This window comes from Anolis carolinensis, unplaced genomic scaffold (assembly GCF_035594765.1).
Source record: "Anolis carolinensis isolate JA03-04 unplaced genomic scaffold, rAnoCar3.1.pri scaffold_11, whole genome shotgun sequence".
In the NCBI taxonomy this organism is placed as follows: domain Eukaryota; kingdom Metazoa; phylum Chordata; class Lepidosauria; order Squamata; family Dactyloidae; genus Anolis; species Anolis carolinensis.
Window position 1 is genome coordinate 1,435,065 of NW_026943822.1, and position 21,681 is coordinate 1,456,745.

The following is a 21,681-nucleotide window of genomic DNA, read 5'->3' on the forward strand; positions in this document are numbered from 1 at the left end:
GCATTAAAAAAAAACGAATAATACAAATGAAGACAAAATACATTTTGACACAATTGTCTCTTGCCTCAACTGCTAAAAAGAAAATCATAGTTTTATTAATGAGATATTATGAAGGGAAAGGGAAGCCAGCACCCAATTTGTTGTGATTTTTACTATTAAATACATACAGTACTTTGAACAAAGCCATTTTCACTATGAAACGTTTGCAGCAGCCCCCTACAAAGAAGGTTTTATTATGAAGTTGTTTCCTGATAACTACAAACAGATGTTTTCAGCTAGAATAATGACACAATTTGAATTGCAAATGCTGAAATGGAAACACAACACACACGTTTTCTAAAGATATCTCTCTTTAGAAAAGAAGTAACTTGCCTTTTTTGTGTTTTGTTTGAAATTTTAGCTTTCAAATGGGATTCCAATAGAGAGCTGGTTCATGGACAAAAACGACAACGAACTCCTAAAACTGATTCCTTTTCTGGAAAAACTTGTAGAGCTGGTACGTATTTCAGTTAAGTGATATGCTTTCTCTCTCTGGTTTGCCAAAGTACTTTTTATATGAACAGAAAAGGAAACCTAGACAGTCGTTCTGCAGAGCTTCGCTTATTTCTTTCAAGTTATTCTGCCCTCCCAGAAGCGACAGTTTATTGATATAGCAGTTATTTTTTTATATATGTTTTGTTTGTGAAGTGGAATTTATAATTTTAGCAACTTGGAGCAAGTGGACCTTTGATGTCTGGAGGTGAATAGGGTCCATTTTACTCTATTCCTGCACAGAAAGGTGTTCAGTGCATAGAAGAACTTGATCTGTGGGCATTAAAGTTCTGCATAGAAATTGCTGGGCATTGTTATGTTTATGTTTATATGTATCCCGCTTTATCTCTCCTGAAGCAGCTTGCAGTTAAAAGTATGATCATGTAATCTAAAGTATACAAATGTGCAAACATTAAAACAGAATTAAACAGATATAGAAGCTCAGAAAGATATTGCTACACTCAGTAAAGCTAGCTCATTGAAATGGCTAAGTTGTTTTAAACATACTTTTCAAACAGCCTAATATCTAAAGACAAAAATGCCTAAACACCTCAGGAGGGTATTTACCAGAACTAGATTTGAACAGCTGGGTACAATGGTCCAACATGGAAGGTTTAACCAAGTTTCATATAATGAACTCCAGTCCAACTTACCTGTCAGAACGTATCTCCCTCTATGAACCGGTTTGTAGACTAAGATCTTTTTGCTGCTGAATGTAACATATGTAGCAGCCAAAAGTGCGCTCTTTGTCATTTGGCCAAAAAAAGGTGTGCATTACTGTTACTGCCTGCTTAGAATTCCTTCATTATAAATAATTGTGTTAGAACACCAAAATTTTCAGCAATGGAAAATGGAAATTTTCAGATGGGATGCATCTCTGCTGTGGAATGAATCCACTTTAATTGCCTTGGTTCAGTGCTGTGGAATCCTGGGTCTGTAGTTTTGCAAGGCCTTAAGCTTTTTTTTGCAAAAGGATGCTGCTGCCTCACCAAACTACAAATCCCAGGATCCCATAACATTGAGTTGTGAAATTAGAGATGCAGTCCCTCAAAGAGGAGCTCCTGAAGCAGCTTCCCCTTTGGCTCAGCACTAAAAGATGATGGTATGATGCAAATCTAATGCGCACCCTTCGTTCTGGTGAGGTCATTTAGCCAAATAAGGGTGAGCATTAGATTTGAGTAAAAACAGTAGTTCAGAACACCCAGGAGGGATAAATGTATATCCTTATTATTATAATCATCATCATCTTATTACCACCCAGGCGTTGTTTATTTCCCTCCCACTTCTTGTTTCCCTGGCTCCAGAACGAGGATGTCCGGCCTCACATCCGGGACCGCTTCCGCTTGCACGACTTGCTGCCCCCGGATTAATCCGCGCATGGGACGCCTTGGTCAAATGGAGCGCAAGAGGAAGAAAACGCAGGACCCTTTTATGTGTTTGTTTCTTTTTTGAACTGAAAAATGAAAAAAACAAACATTGCCATTACTGTTGAAATTTTGCATTTTTGTACCCTCTCGCTTTTTCTTATCTCTGGCGCCCGGCCGCCATCGAGGGTCACGGAAGGACTTTCTATTATCGCCAAACGGAACCCATCCCGTTCCATGCAGTAGGTAGGCTAGAACAGACCCGTCTCTAGAACTAGTGTGACTCCAATTCGTTTTGGTTTTCTTTTTCTTTTGTTTTTTAATGTACAGGATATATCTGCCGTTTTTAATGAATTCTGTTTCTGCCACCAGCAGTTTGACCTATTAAAAAACACAGGATTTTATGATAATAACAGAGATTGAAAATGGACACTGGTTTTCTCTCTGTTCGGTGCTCTTTCTCTAAGTGGGTTTGTAGCCACTTCGTGTTCCTTTTAAGAGTCTCATTTCAACAGGAATGGCCAGTAAATATGTTTTTCCCCCTCCTTTCCTCCCGTTTAAGATTTATAACGTTTTTTACATTTTTGAACCTGTATTTAGGAGTTTAGAATTTCATTATGCATTCCTTTTAGTTTTGAGGCGGCTTCGTAGTTGTTTTTCCTTGAAATAGCCAAGTTTTCTTAGGGTTTGTTTTTATTATTATTATTATTATTATTATTATTATTATTATTATTATTATTATTATTATTATTGAACGGCCATCTTTTTCTCCCCTCAGCTGCTTTCGTCTGCCTGCATATTGTATATTTGTTTAAAAACAAAAACAAAAAATATTACCTAGTTTTATTCCATGTAAGTTTCATTTATATATATATATATATATAATTATTTTTGTTTTGGTTTTTTTTCTGTAATAATGATAATAATGATAATAATAATAATAATAATAATATTCTACTGTAGTGGGAAAAGATCTTTTTCAAAAAGAGAAAAAAACAAAAACAAATCAAGAGACTGGCTAGATGAGAAGAAATATAAGAATTACTAATAATATACAGAATATTTAAACCATTGTGATGGCATGTGCTTTGGAGGGTGACGCGCAGGTTCACGGACCGGGATCCAAGACGAAGAGGAGGAAGAGGAAGCAGAGCGCTGTCTGCAAGGAACCAAACGCGGCAAAGGGAGAGCGACTCGGATCCGGAAACCCATGGGCCTGCTCTGCAGATGGTTGCAATCAGTCCTCGGCATTTCATACATTTCGCAGGGAATGGCGCCGACGCGGTAACTATGCATCGCCAGAGAGAGAAGGTGCTTCTCTCATACACTCCTCCCCCCAACGTGCCATCATAGTGGTTTTCTATGCGATATGGGAATGGCTTCCAAGCCACGGCCCCCTCATGCAGTGCGTTCGCGAGGCCAATATTTTTGTAACGGAGCGTCGTCTCCTTTTTAGGAGGAGGCTTTTTATGGAAAAAGAGGGGAAATAAAAATTTGTAGACGTTAGTAAACTTTGCCTCTGGAAAAAAAAAAAAGAAAGAAACTGCATGGAGGGGCGGCCATTGGCTCCGGGGGCCGTTTTTTGTGTAAAGGACGTTGCAGAATGGCACTTTTTCTAAAGAGAAGTTTGATATTTTGTATGCTTGTTAAAGAAAGTACAGTATTGGAAGAAGAAGAAAAAAAATTAAAGGTGGACAGCTGATAATTAAGAAGTATGTCAATTAATTTTTTTAATGTATATTACCTGTTTACTTGTACAATTTTTATTGTACAAAAAATGACACACAGCTTCATTTTCAAATGAGTCCTTAAAATAAGGAAAATCTTTTTAGGAAGACATTTAATTTTTGTATTTTTTTGATTTAAAAGAAGAAAAGGCATGAGTTATGTCGACTTTTTTCCAATGTATTAATGAAGATTTTAACTTTTCATCAGGTTGCGTGTTTTCTTACTATATTCTCTGTTGTATATTGTAGCTAGCACATTGTGTCACAGAACTGTTTAAAGAAAAAAAACGTTAGCATGTAGAGCAAGCCTGCTTTGTGGGGAAATCATTATTTGTTTGCAACAAAAAAAAGAAATTTAACAATGAATTTTCTGCACTCACACAAATATGGAGAAAAGCAATTGCTGTCCAGAATGCTGACTTCTTTGTAATGTAAAGAAAGGTATTTTGCTCGCAGAGAAATGCTACAGAGAATCTTTGAAATGTATTTATCGTTAGGGCATCCTTATGCTGTTTTTGTCCTTTGACGTCTTTATTGAAATAAAATGTACATAAGGTTACATTTCCCCATATATATCTCTGTATGGAGGCATATATAGAGATATATATATAGATATATAAATATATATGTACGAGTGTGTCTGGTTCCTGGAAACGTTCCCTTTCCGTTTTTGTAGAGACATTGGATTTGGAAACTTTTTAAGTTGGGGAAGGAAGGCTCCACGGTTATTCTTATGGGAAAAGCCATAGGGGAGGACTCTTGACTTTCTCTATGGCCCTTATGGCAACCAAGATCCCACCGCTCCCCTTTATTAGTTTCAGTTGGTCATATTGGGTCTGCGTGCCAAGTTTGGTCCACATTCTTTTCAGAAACAGGAGGCTGGTGCTCATTCTTTCCGAGCAGAAAAGATACCCAACTTTCTTACTCTGCTTTACCCTTGAAGGAGGGTTTTCAGCAGGACAGGGACTTAGAAAAGAGAGGTATCTTAGAGGAAGACCCTCCTCTAATAATAATAATTATTATTATTTTATTTTAAAATCGGTATTTCTAGCAAAAGCTTTTGTTGACTAAAATCTGTTGCATCTAGAGCAGAACTTTCCAACCTTTTCATGTTAGCGACACATTTTTTGCAACACAGTAATTCACTTTTAATAGCAAGCCGGAGGTTAAACCTGGCTCCTTATAACAGATACGGACACATACACAATTTGTCATAAAGAAATCTACGGGGGCACAACATATATTGTGAAAACCTTTCATTGATTTTTTAAAATATATATATAACGTACATAGTTAATGTACATAGGCAGTCATGCCTATGGCCACATGACCTTGGAGGTGTCTATGGACAACACTGGCTCTTCGGCTTAGAAATGGAGATGAGCACCACCCCCCAGAGTTGGACACGACTAGACTTAATTTCTATGGGAAATCTTTACCTTTAACGTACATTTCCAAGATTTTTGTCGGTTCTGAATATGATGGCGCAACTTGCTGACTCACGCATCGCAACACAGAGTTTGGAAAGCTGTGATCTTGAGCATCACCCCACCCCCAGTTAGCCTGAAAGGTGTTACTAGATTCCTTTATGTCTTTTTAAGCTAAACCAGACTGTCACGGCTATCCTTTTCAGTGCCCTGCTACACAGTATTATATGGCACATTAAGTTGTCTCAAGGAGATGGTTTTCAGGCCCCCCCGGTGTGATAGCCCCCCCCCTTCGCACTCAGTGAGAGAATGGGTTGAACATTTCTCTGCGACTTGAAGGAACACTGTACAGCCTTCCCTTTTCCTGGCCCTTGTGCATTTCCACAGCTCTGCCCCATGAAACCCGCTCTGCTGCTTTTTAGTTCCGCCAATGCATTGCATATGACAAACCTACCTGGTCTGTGACTTCTGATCACTCAAAAAAAGGAGGAGGAAAAATGCAGAATTGACTTTCTTTTTTGCGACCTGGGATGATGAGGAATGTAGGGAAAGTGATGGTCCTGTCTGGGACAACCAAATCAACCGTTGCAGGCTGCTCTGTAAATACATATTAAAAGTATCATTTTGTAACTTGGTGCGAGTCTGGTTTTTGATTCTGGTTTCTGCTTTTCGGCGGACATGTTAAAATCCTTGCATGGGGTTGGCAGGTGGGGCCTTACCGTGCCAACTACTCTCTTTGGTAGCGTTGTGCTGCTTTCGTTGGGTCTAGATTTACAGTCAGTGAGAAGTCTTCCGCTTGAACTAAGCGGTAGTTTTGTTAGCCGTGTGTGTTTAAGCTGTTTCTGACTTGCGGCGACCCGGAGGGGACCAATCCTGGGGTTTAATTGGCAAGATCCCTTCAGCCTTTGTCTTCCTCTGAGGCTGAGAGAGAGTGTCTTGCCAAAAGTAGGTTTCCATTGCCAAGCAGAGGCCTACATTTGGCGTCCACAGTCGGGGCCCAATGCTACACCATGCTGGCTCTTGGGTTATGTCTTAGGAATATCTCAGGACCAATCAGACATCCAATCATAGAATACTAAAAGTTGGAAGGGACCTCTGGGGCTATCCAGTCTAACCCCCTTCTTTCTGTCATGCAGGAAAAGCACAATCAAAGCCCGCCCAACAGATGGCCATCCAGCCTTTGTGTAAAAGCCTCAAACGAAGGAGCTTCCTCCAGACTCCGATGCAGAGAGTTACACTGTTGAATGGCAATGAAAAATAGCAAAAGGGTGTCACAGAGCAGAGGCAACTTGTCTTCCCTCACTTTATAATAATAATAATAACTTTATTTTTATACCCCGCCCCTATCTCCCCAAACAGGACTCAGGGCGGCTTACACGGGGCCAAGCCCGAATAAAAAAAACAGCAACATAAAACACAACAATAGACGGGAGACATGCACAATTATAAAAATATTATATTATTTACCCTTTGTCTCTTGCACAATAAATCCTCTATATTGTCCAGATTTTCTGCAGCCTCTTTTTGATGGCCAGACCTTGTAGGGGTTTTTTCTTCTTGCTTGTTCCTGCATGGCATTGCATTAGATGGCCCTGGTGATTTCTTCCAAGTTTTGAGCAAGCACATGTTGGCTCTGCTGTGTCTGAACAACACACAACAGGATCTTATCCGAAGATAGATCTCATCTACCTAAGAGTTCAGATCCAACAGGGCTTGGATGTTGCTGGAGGAGGGGGAATTTCTATGGTTAATTCACGCTCACTGAAATGATGAGGTTCCTATGATGCTTCAAGCATCAAGCTACAACAAAGGCCTTCTCAGCCATAGGCTGGCATGTTTGCTAAACGCATGTTTAGCCCACATCACTATGTAACATTTTTTTTCTGTTCCTGGTTTGAATGTGTTTTTTCCTGTTCAATTGTGCAGTCCTTACTTTCAAAGTACAGTCGTTGCTCTACTTCAGGGCTTCGTTTTTCTGGCTGCCACAAACTAAGCTGAATTGGTTGATATATTCATTGGAAAATTAGACCCAAATGTGCTGCTGCAGGGTGTCCTTCCTGCAAAAACAAAAATTTTGCAGTTTAATAAACTTTCTCCATTTTTATAGGAAATGACATTTATAACCCAGGAACAAAAATAATGTTACATAGTGAATCATACTAAATAATAATAATAGTTACAACAACAACAACAATTTTTTTTCGTTTCAGGAGCAACCCTAACAACAACAATAAAATAACAATTACAGTAAATCATAATCATATTAAATAATCTCGGGCGTCATTTAGAAACAATAAACATTGACAAAATCACGATCTGTCAAGTTCTTGGGATCTGCACGCATCATCCGAAAATACATCAGACTCCTAAACATTTGGGAAGTGTTCGACTTGTGATTTTGTGATACGAAATCCAGCATACAGATCTAGTTTGCTGTATCATACTATAATAATAAAATAACAATTAACAGTAAATCATATTAAATAATAACTACTAAATAATTAATAATAGATTAATGACATTGATAACCCAGGAACAAAAACCTTGTTACATAGTGAATCATACTACCGGTAAATAATAATAATCACTATAATAAAAATAAAATAATTGTACTAAATAATAAATATTAAATAATTAATAACAAATTAATGACATTGAAAACCCAGGAACAAAAATCGTGTCACATAGTGAATCGTACTAAATAATAATAGTCACAATAATAATAATCATACTAAAGAATAATAATAATGACATAGACAGTCATAATACTTAACCCCTCCAATTGGGAAAATAGCTTAGAAAGAATAATTAATGACATTGATAACAATTGTGTGCATAGTGTTTATTTACTAGTTATGTGTACTAGTTATATATATATATAACTAATATAATCATATTATAAACATATTGTTATTGATACAATAGAAATATATTAGCATTATATTTTGAAATAAAATAATGTATAATTAATACTATATATATATATATATATATATATATATATATATATATATTACTACCGGTAGTTATGTGACCCCTGAGCTATATATATTAATGTATATATAACTAATATAATTATATAATATAATATTATGAACATATTGCTATAGATATTTACAGTAGAGTCTCACTTATCCAACGTTCTGGATTATCCAAGGCATTTTTGTAGTCAATGTTTTCAATATATTGTGATATTTTGGTGCTAAATTCGTAAATACAGTAATTACTACGTAGCATTACTGCGTATTGAACTACTTTTTCTGTCAAATTTGTTGTATAACATGATGTTTTGGTGCTTAATTTGTAAAGTCATAACCTAATTTGATGTTTAATAGGCTTTTCCTTAATCCCTCCTTATTATCCAAGATATTCGCTTATCCAAGCTTCTGCCAGCCCATTTATGTTGGATAAGTGAGACTACTGTGTAACTAATATAATCATATTATAAACATATTGCTGTTGATAGACTAGAAATATATTAGCATGATATTTTGAAATAAAATAATGTATAATTAATACCATATATATATATATAGTACTAGTTATGTGACCCCTGAGCTATATATTAATATATATACCTAATATAATAATAGTATAAACATATTGCTATTGATACAATAGAATAATGTATAATTAATACTATATATGTACAGTACTATATTAGCATTATATTTAGAAGTAAAATATTATATAATTAATATATATATATATATACACACACACACACACACAGTACTAGTTATGTGACCCCCCGAGCTATATATTGATATATATATAGCTAATATAATAATAGTATAAACATATTGCTATTGATAGAATAGAAATATATTAGCATGATATTTTGAAATAAAATAATGTATAATTAATATTATATATATATATATATATATATATATATATACACACACACACACACACACAGTACTAGTTATGTGACCCCCGAGGTATATATTAATATATATATACCTAATATATTAATAATATAAACATATTGCTATTGATACAATAGAATAATGTATAATTAATACTATAATATATATATATATATATATATACACACACACAGTACTATATTAGCATTATATTTAGAAGTAAAATATTATATAATTAATAATATATATATATATATATACACACACACACACACACACACACACACAGTACTAGTTATGTGGCTCCTGAGCTATATATTAATATATATATAACTAATATAATATTATAAACATTGCTATTCATACAATAGAAATATATTAGCATATTTTGAAATAAAATAATGTATAATTAATATCATATATATATATATATATAAACACACACACATATACAGTACTAGTTATGTGACCCCCGAGCTATATATTGATATATATATACCTAATATAATAATAGTATAAACATATTGCTATTGATACAATAGAATAATGTATAATTAATATTATATACAGTAGAGTCTCACTTATCCAACGTTCTGGATTATCCAACGCATTTTTGTAGTCAATGTTTTCAATATATCATGATATTTTGGTGCTAAATTTGTAAATACAGTAATTACTACATAGCATTACTGCCTATTGAACTACTTTTCCTGTAAAATTTGTTGTATTACATGATGTTCTGGTGCTTAATTTGTAAAATCATAACTTAATTTGATGTTTAATAGGCTTTTCCTTAATCTCTCCTTATTATCCAACATATTCGCTTATCCAACATTCTGTCGGCCCGTTTACGTTGGATAAGTGAGACTCTACTGTATATATATATACAGTACTATATTTGCATTATATTTATAAGTAAAATATTATATAATTATGTGACCCCCCCCCCCCGAGGTATATATCTATATATATAAAAGAGTGATGGCATCACGGCGACCCACAAAACAACAAAACTACAGGCCCCCCAACCTCGAAATTTGACAACACAACCCATCATCCACGCCTCTGGGTTGATACAACAAAAAGAAAAGAAAAATAAAGTCCTAATTAGAGAGAGAGGAATAATTGCTTTTATCCAATTGCTGCCAGTTAGAAGGCTAAGCTCCTCTAACTTGGTCTCCTAGCAACCCAAAAAAAATAATTAAAAACACTAAAAAAATAATTTAAAACAAATACTATAATAACAGAAAATAACTAAAAATGATACAAGAAAATAATAAAATATAATAAATAAAAAGATAACTTACAATAAAATTAATTAAAAAAATACAAATAACATCAAATAAAAATTACACAACATTTTTTAACCAATACCACCACCACTTTGCCACAGCAACGCGTGGCCGGGCACAGCTAGTTAATATATATATATACCTAACATAATAATATTATAAACATATTGCTATAGATATTTACCTGCAATTTTGAACCTATTTATCTAATCACAGCTTAAGCTGAAAAGCCATTCACGCTTGGGCCTTCTCTTCAGGTGTTTTGGACTCCAACTCCCGGCATGCCTCACAGCCTCAGGCTCCTTCCTTTTCCCCCTCAGCCGCTTAAGCGGCTGAGGGGGAAAAGGAAGGAGCCTGAGGCTGTGAGGCATGCCGGGAGTTGGAGTCCAAAACACCCGGAGCGCTCAAACTGGCTGGAGGAGGCGTGGCTTGCATTGGCCACGCCCCGCGCTTGCCTCTCTCTTGCTTTTTAAGAGGCGCGGCTTGCTATGTCCCCGCCCACTTCCTCTTCCGGCCTGGGCCGCGAGTGCCTGACGGGCCTGAGGTAAAAGCAAGATGGCGGCGGTGGCGGATTCCTGGGGTGAGTGCGGCCGGGAAGCGAACTCTGAGGCGGCGGGAAAGGCCTTGCCGGGCCTCCCGCCCTTCCTCCGCTGACCCTCTCTCCCTTTCCCCGGCGCAGACGCGGACACCTTCGGGGCGGCGGCCGAGGCGGAGGAGGCCGGAAGGCACCAGGCCCGGTTGCCCACGCCCTCGGTGGCGGCAGCGGCGGACCGGTGGGCCGGAGAGGACGAGGACGACGACGTCAAGGTGGGAAAAGGCCTTCCTTGCGCCTCTTGCTTAATTCGGCGATCCCTATTCTTGACCCGCATGTTCTTCCACAGTGCGGACACCCGATTCCAGATGGTTAGGGTTGGCTTGGTGCGCCTTCCTCTTGCCACATTTCTCCCTCTTCCAATTCCACAGCACTGCTGGTCACAGCTGACCTCCAGTTATTATTACTATTAGTCAGTCAGTCAGCAATTTATTACGGTCTATGACCAGAATATATAGAAATGGGCACAGGTGCCCGAAAAGGGGAATCGCAGTTCCCATAAAAGTTATTATTATTACAATATTTATATCCCACCCTTCTCACCCAACAGGGGACTCAGGGCGGCTTACAATAAAACACACATATAAAACCTGTACAATAATAATAATAATAATTTTATTTTTATACCCCGCCCCATCTCCCCGAAGGGACTCGGGGCGGCTTACAATAAAACATACATATAAAACCTGTACAATAATAATAATAATAATAACTTTATTTTTATACCCCGCCCCATCTCCCCGAAGGGACTCGGGGCGGCTTACAATAAAACTCACATATAAAACCTGTACAATAATAATAATAACTTTATTTTTATACCCCACCCCATCTCCCCGAAGGGACTCAGGGCGGCTTACAATAAAACATACATATAAAACCTGTACAATAATAATAATAATAACTTTATTTTTATACCCCACCCCATCTCCCCGAAGGGACTCGGGGCGGCTTACAATAAAACATACATATAAAACCTGTACAATAATAATAATAATAATAACTTTATTTTTATACCCCGCCCCATCTCCCCGAAGGGACTCGGGGCGGCTTACAATAAAACTCACATATAAAACCTGTACAATAATAATAATAACTTTATTTTTATACCCCGCCCCATCTCCCCGAAGGGACTCGGGGCGGCTTACAATAAAACTCACATATAAAACCTGTACAATAATAATAATAACTTTATTTTTATACCCCACCCCATCTCCCCGAAGGGACTCGGGGCGGCTTACAATAAAACACACATATAAAACCTGTACAATAATAATAATAATAATAACTTTATTTTTATACCCCACCCCATCTCCCCGAAGGGACTCGGGGCGGCTTACAATAAAACATACATATAAAACCTGTACAATAATAATAATAATAATAACTTTATTTTTATACCCCACCCCATCTCCCCGAAGGGACTCGGGGCAGCTTACAATAAAACACACATATAAAACCTGTACAATAATAATAATAACTTTATTTTTATACCCCACCCCATCTCCCCGAAGGGACTCGGGGCAGCTTACAATAAAACACACATATAAAACCTGTACAATAATAATAATAACTTTATTTTTATACCCCACCCCATCTCCCCGAAGGGACTCGGGGCAGCTTACAATAAAACTCACATATAAAACCTGTACAATAATAATAATAACTTTATTTTTATACCCCACCCCATCTCCCCGAAGGGACTCGGGGCAGCTTACAATAAAACACACATATAAAACCTGTACAATAATAATAATAACTTTATTTTTATACCCCACCCCATCTCCCCGAAGGGACTCGGGGCGGCTTACAATAAAACATACATATAAAACCTGTACAATAATAATAATAATAATAACTTTATTTTTATACCCCACCCCATCTCCCCGAAGGGACTCGGGGCGGCTTACAATAAAACATACATATAAAACCTGTACAATAATAATAATAATAACTTTATTTTTATACCCCACCCCATCTCCCCGAAGGGACTCGGGGCGGCTTACAATAAAACACACATATAAAACCTGTACAATAATAATAATAATAATAATAATAATAATAATAACTTTATTTTTATACCCCGCCCCATCTCCCCGAAGGGACTTGGGGCGGCTTACATGGGGCCTAGCCCGATAAAACAATCAAATATCAATGATACAACAATTAAAACAATTATACCAATAAAACATCAATTACAGTAGAGTCTCACTTATCCAAGCCTCGCTTATCCAAGCTTCTGGATTATCCAAGCCATTTTTGTAGTCAACGTTTTCAATATATAATGATATTTTGGTGCTAAATCCGTAAATACGGTAATTACAACATAATATTACTGTGTATTGAACTACTTTTTCTGTCAAATTTGTTGTATAACATGATGATTTATTTATTTATTTATTTATTTGCGACATTTATATACTGCCCTTCTCACCCCGAAGGGGACTCAGGGCGGTTTACAAGTATATATACATACATTATATTATATTATACAACTATATTGCAATATTATTAGTAATATTGCATGTAATATAAATATACAATTATAATAGTGAATTATAATTATTATTACATTGTATTACAACATAATATTATTATTAATATTAATATTATATATATTCGTGTGTGTGTGTGCATGCGCATACACACACACACACACACATATATAATTAATATATTTTGGTGCTTAATTTGTAAAATCATAACCTAATTTGATGTTTAATAGGCTTTTCCTTAATCCCTCCTTATTATCCAAGATATTCGCTTATCCAAGCTTCTGCCAGCCCGTTTAGCTTGGATAAGTGAGACTCTACTGTATCACTAAAACAATCGATAAAATTGACATGAAGCATACAATATTAAAAACAGGAGACTAATTCATAAAACCCAGTACAGAATATACTATAAATCAGTTAAAAAATTAACTTACATAAGACATTCATAAAACGCATTATAAAATACAGATAAGTGTGTTCAAGTTTAAAATAATAATAATAATAAACTTTATTTATACCCCGCCACCATCTCCCCAACGGGGACTCGGGCGGCTTACATGGGGCCATGCCCAGAACAATACAATATAACAAAACATAATAGAACAACAAATCATAGCACATTAAACAACAACAATAAAAGAAAATATACACTACATTAAACAAGATCAAAAGAACAATAAAACCAAAGGCGGGCCACATGAACCCTAGGTTAAAACTCGGGGTGAGAAAGGAAGTAGGAGTAAAAACCACAGAGGACAGGGTCATAAAGTGGCGGTGCAATCTGAAGGACAAATATTGAAGGAGAGCAGCAAAAGGGATATATGTGTAGTGATTACTCTCTACAAAGGCACAACGGAAGACTGGGTCTGTCAATTGAGTTCCAGCGTACATAATAGTAATTAATGCTGCTGATTCTTATTCGAAAGCCTGGCCCCACAACCAAGCTTTAACCTTCCTACAGAAGGATAGGAGGGAGGGAGCCTGCCTGACTTCAATGGGGAGGGTGTTCCATAGGCGGGGAGCCACTACTGAAAAGGCCCTGTCTCTCGTCCCTGCCAGACGCACCTGTGAGGCTGACGGGACCACGAGCAGGGCCTCATCTGATGATCTTAAGCTTCGAGTTACAACGCTCAAGGGCCAGGGCTTCCCCGTGCTCTCTCTGTCAATGCCACAGTTTTTAAGCTTAGCTTTAATTATATATACAGTAGAGTCTCGTATGTGACCTCGATACACAGAGTAACAATCTTAAATAGGAAAAGAATATACACACACACACACACACACACACACAGAGTAGAGTCTCACTCATCCAACATAAACGGGCCGGCAGAATGTTGGATAAGCGACTATGTTGGATAATGAGCAGGGATTAAGGAAAAGCCTATTACACATCAAATTAGGTTATGATTTTACAAATGAAGCACCAAAACATCATGTTATACAACAAATTGGACAGAAAAAGTAGTTCAATACACAGTAATGCTATGTAATAATTACTGTATTTACGAATTTAGCACCAAAATATCACGATATATTGAAAACATTGACTACAAAAATGCGTTGGATAATCCAGAACGTTGAATAACTGAGACTCTACTGTATATAAAAGAGCGATGGCATCAGGGCAGCAGACAAAACAACAAAACTACAGGCCTCCCAACCTCGAAATTTGACAACACAACCTATCATCTATGGCTCTAGGTTGATACAACAAAAAGAAAATAAAAATAAAGTCCTAATTAGAGAGAGAGAGGAATAATTGTTTTTATCCAATTGCTGCCAGTTACAAGGCAGAGTTATAGTGCAGGGTCTCCTCTAATTGTAGTAGGGTTCTGTGATTGCAAAAGGGGCCTTTGGGGAAGGAGAGCGGAAGTGGCTACATGAGGATGCTCTTGGACTTGGATGCCCATTGGTCTGCGCTGGGAATTGTAGTATGGGGGGATCTTTAGGGCAGAGCCACGGAGTGGAGTCAGTGGAGCTCTGGACATTGGACTCGCTGCAGCTGGAACAAGCTCAATGGTCAGGGACAGGGTGGCAAGGAAGGGGGTGTGCTGGCCTTCAAAGGGCTGGACGGAAAGGAAGAGAAGTCCACAAACACATCACTTACCCAGTTTGTATAGTGTGATGTTTCGTAGTAATGCGGCATGCAGAGACTCCACCTGAACCTTAGGAAGAACTTCCTGATTTTAAGAAGAGCTGTCCAACAGTGGAAATCTGTTTCATATTTTATTTTATCTTTGTTTTGTATCTGATTTTGCTGTGAGTCGCCCCGAGTCCGCTTCGGGGGAGATGGAGGCGGGATATAAATAAACTTATTATTATTATTATTATTATTATTATTATTATTATTATATCTCTGCCTCGGAGTTTAGTGGAAACTCCTTCCCTTGAGGCTTTGAAATAGGGGCTGGATGGCCATCGATCAGGAGGGCTTTGATTGAGCTTTTCCTGCCTGGCATAGTAAAACTGTTTCTCTCATTGCCAAACTTTTTTATGATTGGAAAAGGGACTCAGATTACTCATAGAGATCAATGACTCAACTCCTGGGAATTTGGCCTCATGGCTGCCGTCTGATGTAACTTGATTGTTTGGGAAGGAGCACATTGTTGTTTGCTTTAAGACCAGGCTTGCTCAACTTGGGGCCCTCTAACTCCCAGAATCCCTGACCCTTGAACAAGGTGACCACAGGGGCTTCTGGGGAGCTGCACTTGGATGAGGCCTGCAATAGGCCTTCCCCAGTGGTTCCTGTTCTCCTGAGTTTGTAAAGCAGTCAGTCTTTTTAAAGAGATGTGACCCTTTTATGGATAATGTGCTTTCCCCCCCTACGGCTCTGGCTTAACCGGAGCAAAGGCTTCGGAGCACACTGCCATGTGGGAATGGGCATCTGTCCTCTCCTGGTTGGATCCAGTGCTCTTCGCCCACTGCCCGGTTCTCTCATTTTCTTTTCTTTTGTTAATTATAGTCTTGTTTGGAGTTAGCAATTAAGCAGAATGCGTAGTTGCAGTTTTGGAGGCCTCGTGCCATGCGACGCCTCTAAATGTCCTGGCAAGAAGGCTTACCTGGCAGCCAATTGCAGAGGCTTCAAAGGAGACTCTTTGTGGTCAGTGATGCTTAGCGTGGCCATCGCAGCCTTGCGCTTCTTGCTTGTCCCTCTTTCCACTGCCTCTTTCTCCTGCCGAGTTTGACCCCGAGGTTGGCATGAAAGGGACAGCTTGCTGGACGAATACGACCTCCATGGAAAACCACCTGCTTGGTTCTGTTCTAGGAATTCCTGGATCAAAAGGCTCCTTGGGGAATCCTAAAGTTGGGAGAGACCACCAAAGGCCATCCAGTCCAACCCCCTTCTTTCTGTCAGGCCAGTGGCCTGCCCTGGTTTTTATTGCTTTTTCTGAATTTTGGGTTGTAATGTATGTTATTATTTATTGTATTGTTAAATTGTGTTATGATATGTTGTTTTATATTGTCATAATGTATGGTTTTGGGCATGGCCCCATGTAAGCCGCCCCGAGTCCCCGCTGGGGAGATGGTGGCGGGGTATAAATAAAGTTTTATTATTATTATTATTATTATTATCCAGCCATTGATATGATACATAAATTGATATGAGATAGATATAGAATCCTAGAGTTGGAAGAGACTCCCAAAGGGCCATCCAATCCAGCCCTCTTTAATCTACTGTACAGGTAAAGCGCAATCAGAGAACTCTTGACAGATGGCCATCCAGCCTCTGATTAAAAGTCTCCAAAGAAGGAGCTTCCACCGGACTCCAAGGCAGAGACTATTGAGCAGTTCTTCTAATGGTCAGGAAGTCCTTTCTAATGTCCAGGTGGAATCTCTTTCCCCATAATTTGAATCCATGGCTCCATTGAGTCCTAGTCTCCAGGGAAGCAGAAACCAAGCCTTGCTCCCTTTGCAATATTGTCCCCTTCTCTCAACCTTTTCTTATGGTTCTGCCAGCTTTGCTTGTGAAGAACAGCCGTGCCCTAAAGGGGCAAAACCTGCTCAGTGGGAAGCGTAGCCTTGTGTTGTCGAAGGCTTTCATGGCCGGAATCACAGGGTGGTTGTGTGTTTTCCGGGCTGTATGCCCATGTTCCAGAAGCATTATCTCCTGACGTTTTGCCCACATCTAGAATATACCTCACAACCTCTGGGGATGCCTGCCATAAACGTGGGTGAAATGTCGGTGTAGCCTTGTGTTTCCTTACCTGCTTTTGAAAACCAAATGTGCAGCTAGCTGGGCTTTGCCTTTGTCTCTGAACTGACTATTTCCCTGGCGATAACTAGTGTCGCTTGTCTCCCCCCCCCCCCCCCATTTAATCCGTGTGTGCTAGGATAACTGGGACGATGAGGAGGAGGAAGAGGAGAAGGAAAAGGAGGTGGAGGTGAAGACAGGTAAGAAATACGGGGGAGGAGGCCCTGTCCCGTTTCTTATCAAAGCCCGGCTACGGCTTTCTGACCGGCCGATGAAAAAGCCCTTGGCGTTTTAAAACTAACGTGTTATATAATATGTGTGACCGTATGCACTGTTCACAGAACCCAAAGTGTCAGAAAAGAAGAAAATAGCAGAAAAAATTAAAGAGAGGGAAAAACAGCAGAAGAAAAAGCAAGAGGAGATTAAAAAAAGGGTAAGGCTTCTCTGAGCAAGAGCTAGGGGAGCGGCTTCTGCTTCGTGTGCTAAAGCCAGGCCTTGAGCTTGATCATTCCCTTTTATATCTGGCAGAGGAATGGGGCCCGAAAGCCATTTCTATGGATCCGGGTGGGTTGGGGAAAGGCTTGGATGGCAGAGACAGGGCATGGCTTCTGAAGGAAGGCTTTGGGGAGAAAAAGCGGGATATTATTATTAATAATAATAATACTGCTTGCCCATAGACCTCCCTGAACGCAGTTCAGTCAAGGGCCATTCTCCAGCTTCTTTAGCGAGAAGAACTTCTCTCCAAAAAGCCTTGCTTTGTATCTCCCTCAGGAGTGGAATAAAGCTGGTGCCTCTTTGTAGACTTTTTCCTGACCCCTGATGCCTTTCTGAAACCATTGTTTATTGAAAGAAGATACGAAATACCCTGTCGTTTGCTTGTTTGCATGAATGGGATGCTTCTGCCGGTTCTCGTGTTTGCGTCTTTCTTGGCAGTTTAGTGCTGAATCCAGGGAAAGCGTCACTCCGTGCTGCTGAAGTAGGCTCTCTTATCTTCTCTTAAGCTAGAGGCATCGGAAGAATCAACAGAACTTACACCAGAAGAACAGCTAGCAGATAAACTACGGCTTCAGAAGTTGCAAGAAGAGGCAGACCTGGAGCTAGCAAAAGAAACCTTTGGTGAGTGTGAATGAGCGTGTTACTGTCAGCTCTGCCGTATTCTGTGTCCTGTTTGAAAGCAGGATCATAAAAGCAGTAGTCGTCCTTTTGTAGGACATCACAGAAAACACCCTTGCTTCATACATTTGTTAAATGCTGAATGACGTCATCAGTGAGCTCTTCTTAACAGTCAGGTTTTCATCCTACAGGTGTAAATAGCACATGTGGAATAGATGCCATGAACCCCTCTTCGAAAGATGACTTTACGGAATTCGGCAAACTATTAAAAGAAAAAATAACACAGTACGAGAAATCCCTATATTACCCTGGTTTTTTGGAAACGCTAGTTCGAGATATATGCATTTCATGTAAGTATGTCTTGAGAAAGGGCCAGGCCATCCTTTGAGCGGCTTGAATGTTGACTTGGGTTCAGTGGTGGGAAAGAGGCAGGATTAACAAAATGACTGAATCTAATAACATCGGAAGTCGCTGGAACCTAAACTGTCTGTATTTAAGCCTGTGATGTCTAATTGTTGCTAGCTAGTATGATTCCTTGAAACCTTCCTCCTGTGCTTTTCTTTCCAATTTAGTGGAAGTCGATGACTTGAAAAAGGTCACAAATTCCTTGACTGTGCTATGCAGCGAGAAGCAAAAACAAGAAAAGGTGAGTCGATTTCTCCTTTGAATCAAGCTTATAGATGTATCTTGGGTGAATGGTGGTTACGAAAAGGAAGGCCTGTGCGGACTAGAAAGGTGGCCTTAGAGACTATTTCCTCAAACCTAGTTGAGATCAGGGGCTGTCAAATTAATTTCCATGGAGGGCCACATCAGCCTTATTATGGTTGTCTTCAAAGGTCCTTGGATCCGTGGATTCATGGGTACAGAGGGCCTACTACCCGTATTGACTTGAGTTTAATGCTCCATTGAATCTAATGCGCACCTCAGTTTTCAAAACCCTGAAACCCCAAAATGTATTTACCATATTAAGCAAATCTAATGTGCACCCTAATTTTGGGAAGGTAATTTAGTCGAAAAGGGAGAAGCATTAGAACTGAGTAAATACGATATGTTGATATGTGTTGTCAAAGGCTTTCATGGCCGGAATTACAGGGTTGTGTGTTTTCCGGGCTGTATGGCCGTGTTCCAAAAGCATTCTCTCCTGATGTTTCGCCCACATCTAGATCTGTTGCATTCATGTGCTATACTGGACCTTTTAAAGGCTTGTGGATGATTGTTAATATTTTGTGCTTTTATAATTATGTTATCTTAAACTATGGTTTGTTTAACCTGTTTTTAGTATGATGGTGGCAGCATACAAAAAGTTGTTGTTGTTATTACAGTAGAGTCTCACTTATCCAAGCCTCGCTTATCCAAGCCATTTTTGTAGTCAATGTTTTCAATATATCGTGATTTTTTGGTGCTAAATTCGTAAATACAGTAATTACAACATAACCTTACTGTGTATTGAACTACTTTTTCTGTCAAATTTGTTGTATAACAATGTTTTGGTGCTTAATTTGTAAAATCATAACCTAATTTGATGTTTAATAGGCTTCTCCTAAATCCATCCTTATTATCCAAGATATTCACTTATCCAAGCTTCTACTGGCCCGTTTAGCTTGGATAACTGAGACTCTACTGTATTATTAACATGGTCATATAGACTGGAAAACACACAACAACCCTGGTATGTTGATATGTAACACAATTTTTGTTCCTGGATTATAAATGTCATTTCCTAGTTGGTGCTAGCATCATAAAAATGGAAGTAGTTTCTTGAACTGCAAACACTTTGTTTTTGTGGGACATTCTGCTATAGCACCTTTTGCTTTAGTTTTTCAATGACTCTTATCATTGAGTCTCAACTAATTCAGCCACAAAAACAAAGTTTCTGGAGTTGAACAGCTCCTCTCAAAGGACCACACAATTAAACATGAAATAACACTTTCAAACCAGGAACAGGTTTTTTTTCAAATGTTGTTACATATTCTGTGCGGAAAGACCGCACTAAACCTTATTTCTAGGGGAGGAGGGGGCTTCCTTTTCCTAAATCCTGAGCTGGCTCTCGTTTCTCCTCCAGCAAAACAAGGCCAAGAAGAAGAAGAAAGGGGTGGTGCCGGGCGGAGGCCTGAAGGCCACCATGAAGGACGACCTGGCGGACTACGGAGGCTACGATGGCGGCTACGTCCAGGACTTCGAAGACTTCATGTGACGTTTCTCCTCCTCTCTGTTGTCCTTCTGTTGCCCATAATCCCTCAAAATGTGTAGCACAACTTCTTTCCTTTTAAATTCTGCCAAAATGCTACAATCGGGGAAAAAAAGAAAGTGCAGTATCTTTGTGCTCTGGGTCTCCACCTTGTCAGCGTTCGGCCTCTCGATGCCAGGTTGGGGGGGGAGGAGGCAAAATTATGCAGCTCAGTTGTTTGTTCGATCATAGGAATTAACAGATAATGTGTGGCTTCAGAGCAGAAGCAGCAGCAAATTGGGAAATTAGTTTTGACAAGGCCAGATCGGCCCTTGTTTAGTCGTAACCGCCTTAAACTGTACCTCTCTCCCACAGACAGCGACAGCCGTTTGCAGCGAGGCGTGGTGTGCATTTAGGTTTCTTTCTTAAAGGCTTTAATCTCTATTTCATTATTGCTTGAGGTTTGGAAAGCGGCCAGAGGAGGGGAGGATGGTGCACTTGGGCTGCTTTTGGGGAGCCCCCTCCGTTTCCAGGCCGGAAAAATAGCAAGGAAAACATTCGGAGCAAGGCTTTGAACGGGGGCCGAACCTCCGCTGGCGCCTGAGCAGTTTGGTTTCCTTTTCTGGCTCTTTGCCGCCGCCATTGCGTTTGGGCGGAGGCTCTAGTTGACCTCTCACAAGACTTTTTTGGCTGTTTTGGGTTTATTTTTTTATTTCTCATTTACAGGAATCCTGCTTAGCGAGCTGCAACAGTTGGACAAAATTGTTATGTTAACAATTATGACATCTGCAAATGTTTTATAAGAGCAACTAATTTAATAAAATCTCTATTGTGAGGACTGAGGCCCTGGGTCCGGCTGTGCTTTGCCTTTGGGAAATGCTTCAATCCGCTGGACAGCTCTATGCTCTTGCC

At 39.1% G+C, this 21,681-nt stretch overlaps 2 protein-coding genes and 1 long non-coding RNA gene across 5 annotated transcripts in view; 2 read left to right on the top strand and 1 right to left on the bottom strand.

Annotated features, from left to right (window-relative positions):
- The window catches only part of ctdspl2 (CTD small phosphatase like 2), a 33,186-nt gene extending 27,507 nt beyond the window's left edge, over positions 1-5,679 (top strand). The window contains exons 12-13 of the mRNA XM_003229073.4: positions 401-496; positions 1,836-5,679. Coding sequence (XP_003229121.1) covers positions 401-496; positions 1,836-1,901 — 162 coding nt within the window. The 3' untranslated portion in view covers positions 1,902-5,679. The remainder of the gene's footprint in view (positions 1-400; positions 497-1,835) is intronic.
- Positions 74-10,565, bottom strand: LOC134293940 (uncharacterized). Of its 3 annotated transcripts, none has more exons than XR_010000900.1 (4): positions 10,398-10,565; positions 6,517-7,106; positions 5,769-6,286; positions 74-5,646 (listed from the first exon to the last, which is right to left on the bottom strand). It is a non-coding gene; the product is annotated as an uncharacterized LOC134293940 (long non-coding RNA). The 3 variants fall into 3 exon arrangements; XR_010000899.1 differs by lacking the exon at positions 5,769-6,286 and having other exon boundaries at positions 74-1,984; positions 5,504-5,646; positions 10,398-10,558; XR_010000898.1 differs by lacking the exon at positions 5,769-6,286 and having other exon boundaries at positions 10,398-10,557.
- A 73-nt stretch (positions 10,566-10,638) lies between these two features.
- On the top strand, positions 10,639-21,612 carry eif3j (eukaryotic translation initiation factor 3 subunit J). Its single transcript, XM_062963176.1, has 8 exons — positions 10,639-10,793; positions 10,893-11,020; positions 17,629-17,689; positions 17,831-17,922; positions 18,491-18,605; positions 18,794-18,952; positions 19,175-19,248; positions 20,665-21,612. Exons 1-8 carry the CDS (start codon positions 10,769-10,771, stop codon positions 20,794-20,796), a joined length of 786 nt encoding a protein of 261 aa, XP_062819246.1. The 5' UTR covers positions 10,639-10,768; the 3' UTR covers positions 20,797-21,612.
- The last annotated feature ends 69 nt before the right edge of the window (positions 21,613-21,681 follow it).

Bases quoted from the DNA above. Each gene is read 5' to 3' on its own strand.
- eif3j (XM_062963176.1), top strand. From the start codon at position 10,769: ATGGCGGCGGTGGCGGATTCCTGGG. The intron at 10,794-10,892 runs GTGAGTGCGGCC...TCCCCGGCGCAG, and splicing joins GGCGGTGGCGGATTCCTGGG to ACGCGGACACCTTCGGGGCG. The intron at 17,923-18,490 runs GTAAGGCTTCTC...TCTTCTCTTAAG, and splicing joins AAGAGGAGATTAAAAAAAGG to CTAGAGGCATCGGAAGAATC.